General features: G+C 40.2%; 1 protein-coding gene across 1 annotated transcript; it reads right to left on the reverse strand.

Annotated features, from left to right (window-relative positions):
* Nucleotides 1–2,459: 2,459 nt before the first annotated feature.
* LOC133200521 (uncharacterized) lies at nt 2,460–6,497 on the reverse strand. The gene has a single exon (XM_061336308.1). It carries the CDS (start codon nt 6,495–6,497, stop codon nt 2,460–2,462), a length of 4,038 nt encoding a protein of 1,345 aa, XP_061192292.1.
* Nucleotides 6,498–8,713: the final 2,216 nt, after the last annotated feature.

Raw genomic sequence — 8,713 nt, forward strand, 5'->3', positions numbered from 1 at the left:
TAGTGAGGGTCAGATAACACTCTTAAAAGAGGCCAGTGAGGTTTTAATCGTGTAGAACAGCAAGTCCTTCTTTTCTTCTTCTTAGTCATCCTGGGGTTAAAATGAGGACATGTCCCAGGTTTCTCTCCTTTTTATACTCTCAAGGAGGAGGAGGAGCATACATGTCGTGTTTGTCCTTCTCGTGTTTGTCTCTATTTTTCTCGGTGACGTAGATTTTGGAACAATATCGACATTTATATCTCATTCCTTTAGGAAGTGTAGGTGTAGAGGCGGTCAGAGGTTGAAAGCGTGCTATTTTAGGAGTGTGAATGGGGACTTTAATTCTAGGAGAGGGAATTCCCACATTGACTCGAGGAAACACTTCTAAATCGGTAGCTCTTTGACTGCCTATGGGCCCCATAGGACGATCCATTCTCATTTCAGCTTGTTTCTTTAATAACTCCCCAATAGTTTTTTGTCTTTGTTCCTTATAATACTGATTGATTTCGTTTTTTAGACTTTCGGGCATGGCTTTTCGTTGAGCTGGAGTCTTGGGAGTCGTTTTTTTTCTTTTCTTTCTACCACCAGGGGCTTTTCTTTGAGTAGGTTTTCTCTTTTGAGGTTTTCTCTTAGGAGGTTTTCTCTTCTTTCTGGTCTTTTGAGCTGCTCCTCCTACTCGCACCATCCAATCGGGAAACACTCTTTGTTTCTTATTATCGACTCTGACTACCACACTTTTCAAACGACGGACACGTCGTTTCTTAGGTGCATTCCATTTAAATAAATGACGAATGATGACTCCGCCTAGAAATCCGGCTCCTCCGCGTTTTAAAATGGCATTTTTTCTGTCTTGATCACTCGCCGACTTATCGGCTATGATGCTTAAATCTTGACGATGATTATTAACAAACTTTTGAGTCTGTTTATTGATGGGTAAGACCCCACGTATCAAATTTCGAGCTCCCATAGCAAACCAATTCAATAAGGCTTTACGCCCTAATTCGATTAAATGAGCTCGCTTGGCAGGATCTCGTTCCCGCTGTAAACGTCGTAACGTTTTCACTAATTTACTCTTGGCCGAGAGAGGTCGACCCATGACGACTGTATAATGATGAATGACAAGTGTAATGTTGGTACATTTTTATTTATACTCTTGTGGCATGTGTACAGTCAACCATTCAAACAATCGACTTCTCAATCTGTATTCGTCTGGGGTCTGTGGATTCAAGTCCACCAGGAGATACCCGTGAGGAACACTGGTGGCTTCTTGATAGGCCGACATCAAATGTGGTAAGGCCAACTGTCGACTCAAGACACTGATTTGAGATTTGTCTCTGGGATTTTTAAACAACACTAAATAATGAGCATTCAAACTAATGGTGCGATGTTGTGGTGCCCGATCAAATAAGTTCTGAGTGATGTAAATCACACTGGTATTCCGATGATGCGCTTTACGGGTAAACCAATCCACGATCGATTCGATGGCTTTTCCTCCCATCATGTCGTCAAAAATGAGTAAGTGAGGAATAGTTATATTGCCCACTAATTTCTCATCGTCTTCTGGAATATTTCGAATGAAGGAGACCCGATCTGTTAAAGTAGTGTAAGCAGGTTGCCATTCCCGATAACACCAGACAATTTTTTGTGGCAAGGGGGTAATCCAATGTAAATTTTCCACCAATTTCTTGACAAATTCCGTTTTTCCCGATTTAGAAGGTCCTGCTACCACCATGGTAAATTCGTGTTTCAATTGAAAAGACGGGAGTGTCTCCTCAGGTTGCATGATGACAAATGAAGAGAAAAATAGGGTTTCAATCCTTTTTATTCAACACAGAAATATACGTTGAGTTCTCTTCACATCGGATCGACAGATGGGGCAATACCGGAAGGTGGGAGCACATAAATAACAGCAACATACGTGTCCGCAAGGGAGTAAAGCCATTTGTAATTCTCTCTCTAAACAAATGTGACATTTTCCTGTGGCCTGGATCTCTGTAGAGGTTTGGTCTAGTAGAGGTTTGATTTCAGGTGAAGGTTTGTATCCCACCCGGAGTAAATGGTTAATGAATACGATCATCACCCACTCACGTCCTTTATAGGTATTGATGTAGGGACAATTAGGGTTCCAATAAGCATGTTCTACATAAGGATCGTCTGTAGGTTCCCAGAGGTTTAAAGTCATACCACAATGAAAACAGATGGTCTTATCACTCACTCCTCTGTAATAAAATCCGGCTTTGGCTAGGTCGGATATTAATCCTTTTAAAGAATCGGGCCATCGATCATCAAAGGTAGCTTCTCTCTTTAAGAGCAGAGCATATTTAGGGTAAACAGGAAGGTAGTCTGGCTCCTTATCAACACCAGCCATGACTGAAGTGTTATATTATTTTTCCCCCCTTTTTATAACCCCTCATTTTTTTGGGGGGTTTTCCCCATAAAATAACAACAACACTTAAAAATACAGTTTTGTTTTGTTTTTTTTAATAACCATAAGGTAAAGTGTTATAATCTTCCATCAATTGTCTCTTATCATAGACAATTCTATATTGTTTTTCTAAAGGTATTGTCTTGACTTCATGTTGACGAGTCCTCTGTATTTTGTAGGGATACGAGACTTGGATTTCGTCAATTTCTTTCTGGAGCATTTTTTCTAAAGTCTCTGGTGACACGATCTGAGAGGCCCGATAATTGAGAGTCAATCCTTTGACTTTACACATGGATTTTCCCTTGGCGGTGAGGTAAGCATAATTTTTGGGGCCTCCTGACATGAATTTGATAATGTGGTCCCCGTCTAATTCGTCTGTCCATTCTCCTAAACTGTTGCCAAGGGTAGGATTAAATTGTCCCTCCTCATGTTGGTATATGATACTGTCCGTGTCGAAATAAAGGACCCGATCTCCCAAAGGTTGTAAAGTCTCGTAGAGGTGTAATCGGGCATGGGCGGTAGTGAAACAGGCCAGTACCACGTTTCCGAAGGGACACTCTTCCACGAATTCCTGTTTCTCTTGATAATTGACCAGCATCATGTCCGATTCGGCCTGCTCTTTATTTTCTAAGAGTTCTATCCCTTTGATGTCAATGGTCGAATCTTGTAAGAGTTGCTGTAGTTCCTGTTCTTCGGTCAAGTATCGAGTTTTAGGTAATAACAGGCGTTGAGCGAATTTTCCCCACAAGCAATTTAAAAAGAGTTTGGCTATCGTTCTTAGCACCGGATTTTTTTCTATACTTAACAGGTCCATCCTGATCCCTTCTCTGTCTAAGACTTTACGAATGTAATCTAGTTTCTGTTCCTCCGTCTGACAATCAGGTGGGAATCCAGAAGCTTCCTGTTTGATCTTTAAGAAGGTATCGATGTAAGATCTGAATAAATCTCGACTGCTTTGTGAAAAATGCCAAACTTCGTAAATCCGCTCTAAGGTATATCCCATGTCCAGGGCTTTATGTAATTCTGTAGTCACCCAGGTACCCGTAAGACTGCGTTCCTGGTCTGCGTGTTGACATCGATGTTTAGAGGTAGAGTCCTGTCGTTCCGCACACGTTCGACATAAGGGAAACAATAACTTGCCTCCCGTGCGATAAGGTAAAACGGGGTGATAGAGGCCTCGGGGGGGTAAGACCCGACAGTGAATGAGGCCGAAATAAGTTCTCACGTCCTGGAATTGGTCTGTTATGATCTGAGGATGGCCTAGGGGAAAAGGTCTGTGTTTTAATACGTAAGGGTATAAGGAACAGACGTCCACGTATCTCATGTCCCCCTCCTCACAATATAATTTAGTGGCATTGGTCCGACCTCCGTACAGGGCGTCTCGGGGGTTCAAAGGATCTGGAATGTCCAGGTCTCGTACATAATTCTGTAGAGTTACCTCTCTTTGTACCTGTTGATCGAATTCGTGCTCCCAGATGCTACGGAGGGAGTACCCCATTTCCTCTAAAACAGAACTCCGTCTTAAAGTTTCCTGGTGTAATTGTTCATAGGTAAATTGGGTCCGGTGAGGATGACTTTCGGTCTGTAAATTCGGATAGCAGGTGGGGCATCCGTGCCAATAGCATCCGTAAAATTCGTAGACGGTGCGAGTGGCTTCCTGGTATCCGTCGACGGTATAACTTCCGATCTTGACTTCTCCCCCGTTTCTAGCATGTTGGATGTTGTGTCCGGTCTGGTGACTCATCCAGCTTAACCACCGACAGGCTTTGGCGGAATATCGACGCGCAGGCTGATACCCCAGGTTGGGAATGATGGCAATGGTCTCTTTGGGCATGAATCCTCGACGGTAGGCTAAATTGGCCGCACTGGCAAAAGTGATGGATTCCTGGAAGGGGTCTACATGGACCAAGCTCTTGAGGGTGGCTCTAAACTGAGCACAGCATCGTCGTAAAATATCGACGTCCGAGACACAGTACTCTAAAAATTCCTTCTGGAAGTCAAACACTTTTCCGGCTTGTTGTTCGTACCATCGGTAAAAAGCCTGTCGTCCACTTATAGACATGTCGTCGGGATTGTAGTAAGCTGCCGGTGGATAAGGCCCCACGTAATTCTGGTTGTGTTCCGTATTAAAAAAGTGTGGAAAATATCCTTTCTTCAGTTCGGTGAATCCGAAAGCAGAGGGCATCTTGGACAGGGCAAAAGGTAAAAAATTATAGGAATCGATGAATTTCAGTCCGCAGATTTGCATGGATAAGATTTTACTGCCGTTCATGATGACGGTAGGTTTCAGGCAGGCGGAATGAACCAGGTAATTTAAAATGAACTGTCCGTCGTATCCTTTGAAATTGTGGGCGATGATGATGGCCTCGTCGTGTAATAAGGCGGAATTATTATTTCCTGTAGTGGGTTGTAATAACCAGTCCATGAACTGCCTTAAGGTCTCTGGCCCTCGGAACACGTGTTGACGGGGTCCCATGTGTCGACAGTGAGGACAGGGATCTTCTATGGGTAAGTGACCGCAATGTTGACATACGCGGTGTGCCACACACAGGTTAGGGACGTGGATGCCGGTTTCCTGCGTACATTCGAAATCGAAATAGATGTAGAACTGTAAGGTCTCTTTGCCCTTCTTCTTCTTTTTCTCGGGCTTGAGTTGAACGTAGCACTGATGATCCGTGTCTACGGTTTTCTTACAGATCTTACACTGTTTCTGTCCTCCGCAATGGTGATGAGGGAGTAATTTTTTAGGCATCCATTTCTGACAGTGCCTACATCGTCCCATTAAACTGCATACGGTGGTGGCCGTATTCATACTGTGAGGCTGTAGATGGTTTTCGTAGCAAGTCCTACTCTGAAAAAATCCCTGGCACTGGCTACATTGAATGCGGCTCCCGTCTGGAGGGCAGGGAGTGTCGGTTAAACAAAAGGAACATCGGTGAGGACACTGGGTACGATGGTGTTCAATATGACTGTAGCCCACGTCGCAATGATCACAGTAGTATTGATTGCCCGTCACACCAGGCATAGATATGATGGCATCGTAATGCTGGTCGTCTAACAGGACATTCAAATAAGTTCCATCTCCGCAGCCTTTGTAAATGGGTTCTAAGGTGAGTTTAGAGGAGGTGGACTTGAACTGAAATATTTTCAATCGATAGCGAGGGGTTAACACCTGTTGTAATTTCCCCCATTCTTCGGGTCCACAAGGCCGATGGATATCACACCCGGCTTGTTCCATGAGGGCTATAGCTTCGTTTTTCTGGTCATTAGCTCTTACATCTTCTAACCTCATGCGTTTCCATCGTTTTTCCCATTCGGGGTCTGGATGTTCAGGTTTTTCACTGTATAACCGGGTGACTACGATGGCCCTAGCTAAACAAAACTTATCCCAGGGATTGTCGGTCTGAACGATACTTCTTTTTTCCTTCTTAAAACTCTCCTTGTTGACCATCAGATGTTTAGTTTTGTCTCCACCACTCCCTTCCGGATACTTGACCCGAAACATGTCGAATTCCATGGCCCCGTCTCCCAGTTTAAAATCCTTCTTGGATTGTTGCACGGCTTCTATTTTGTCTAAAATGACGTCCTCGTTTAAATGTTGACATTGCGTAAACTCGTACCAAATGTCGGAATCCAGAGAAGGATGGCGTATGTTCAGGCGTAGGTAATCGTTAGGATTACACTGCATTTCATATTTGACATTTTGCAGCATGTCTCTAAATAATCGTCGAACAAAGCCTCTGTTTTCCTCCTCTGGAAATTCCTTAAAATTCACACTGTAGACATCTTCATGCGCTTTAAATTTTCTGGAATGCTTGGCTTGTTTCAGTCTCACTTGATAGTATTGGGAAATGGCCTTTGGCTTCTGGGGTGGTGAATGGGTTGATGAGTGTGGTTCTTCATCCGACACAGTCCTTTGTTGTTCTTGCTGGACTTGGGCTCTCTGGGTACTCTCTAATATTCTCGCATTTCTTTTTCTGAGCGCTAATTCTCTGTGTTTATTGTTGTAAATAATTCTTTCTAACTCTTTGGCCCGTCTTCTCCATCTCATCAGTTGCTGGGCATGTAACAGTTTTTTCATAGCAGAATCCATGTCAACAGCTGATGGAAGTGACAACAGAATGAGCTTCAAGTCAGACACATGCAATACTTATACAGTGTATGACGTCATAATGGCTAGGTTTTTCCAGGTGAGTGCTGAGCGCGTGCAGGTTTTTCCAGATCTCTGACCTTGACCTCGGGGTGCACTGAGTTGACCCGGCCACCCCCCAGGGGCCCAAAAGTGCACTCAGTTGACCCGGCTATCTAGGCGCCTTATACTACTCATATCGTTATGACTTACAGTTGGCATATGCAAGTAGATGGCTTGGTAATTAAATTCTTCACAGCATTAAGCATCATTCCTTCGTTTTATGATTTTTAATCAGCCAGATAACCTAATTAAGAGTGATTTGGAGAGAGAGAGAGAGAGAAAGAGAGAGAGAATTTTTTTGATTTAAAAAAAATAAGGGTGAAAACACGGTCCTTGTAATAATGTTATAAAAATGTATTATAATCATACATGAACGCACAAAATCAACTGCAACTAAAATGTTTACATAAACTTGATCTTTCTTTCTACTCGCCCATCATTATAACTATAAAACTGAATACTTTTAATGGGGCTTTTCCTTATTGTATGCACTTGAGTGATATTTTTTGTAGCTGATTGCAAAACTCCTTAACTGAAGTGGTCAGCAAGACATGTGCAACTTGTGATATTATGAATTTGTACCACTTTTAAAGTGGATGACATAACGGTGATATACAGTATTTTAAGGAACTACTTCATATCACTCATTATTTTTGTTTGACGCTCATTACTGCAAGTACGGTTATACATTCCAAAAAACTTTTTTTTTCTCTGTATACCATGATACTTAATCTGGTTGATTATTAAAATTTCATTGAACCATCCCTTGTTAAAAAGTATTTATTTCATTTTTAATCCAACTGCTGTTTCATCTATATTTAAAGCATTTATAGTATATAGAGTATATTTTTATGTGTCTTTCAACTGATAAAACATGAAATTCGGTAACAGATGTGTCATTTTGTTTGAAACAAAAATGTCATCTCCTCGTTGCATGTTACATGTACACCTGATATTATTTATTTTCAATATCAATATCTACTATTACAATTTATTTATTTATTTATTTTTTTTTTTTACAAGTTAACAACAATTTAAAAGTTGAAACATGTATTAGAAAATCAATCTGAGGCTTCGATTCTTCTATCCTAACGTGTTAAAAAAAACTACTATCTTATACAAATTACTTGAAATAATATCTGCTACACTAGTACATGTACACAACTACACTTGGACTTCTAATTATAAAGTTTTCTTTGGAAAGTGCACATAGACCAGTTTCTTTTTAATATTGGAGGGGTGTTGAAGTGGACGTGTCTTTGGATTTACATGACTTTTTCATATGTGTGAAGGTTAGTGTCAACACTTATATCAATTCCTACTTTAATCATATTCAAGCAGATCGCCAGAGTACACCCGACGTACCGGACATGACTCGCGGTGGTCCAGATTCTCTTCATATTTTCATATTTCTTAAGTTTTCAACATCAAAATTCAAAATGTAAATAGAGTATAGTTTGTAGTGCTACACATTGGTTTTGTTGGGGTTTTAATTTTAACAAATAAAACGTGTATTTATAGTAGTTCCAACTGAGGAACCAGTCGTCTGACAAAAGGTAAGATAGTCGTAACGGTATACTGTTCAGATTTCAATTATCTGTCTGGTAAGAGATATGATTATTATCTTTGATACAATGTAAACAAATATTTCAATAGACAATTTTCTTAGGCAATTAACTAATTTCCCGATAATGAATATAAAATTCAGGATTATTTACAACCCGAGATAATTAAGTAATTTACACATTTATTCTGAAATCAAGCCCTTTTCAATATTAATTACAGACGAATTCTATCAGACACTCATTCAATGATGAAGTAAATTTATTTTGATAAGTATACTCTTCACGTCTTTTAGACATTCCAAGAAAGTTTATATTTGATCAAAATTTATTAATCACAGTACTTCTTTTAATGAAAATGTGTATAAAACTGAATACATATATATATATATATATATATATATATATATATATATATATATATATATATATATATATATATATATATATATATATATATATATATATATATATATATATATATATATACATGTATACACAAGATGAAACACTTCCTTTAAGTTTGGCTTAATGGTGGCTTAAAGGTCCTTAATG

The sequence above is a fragment of the Saccostrea echinata genome, unplaced genomic scaffold, assembly GCF_033153115.1.
Source record: "Saccostrea echinata isolate AGI-Se365-2 ecotype Australia unplaced genomic scaffold, CSIRO_AGI_Sech_v1 ptg000040l, whole genome shotgun sequence".
In the NCBI taxonomy this organism is placed as follows: Eukaryota; Metazoa; Mollusca; class Bivalvia; order Ostreida; family Ostreidae; genus Saccostrea; species Saccostrea echinata.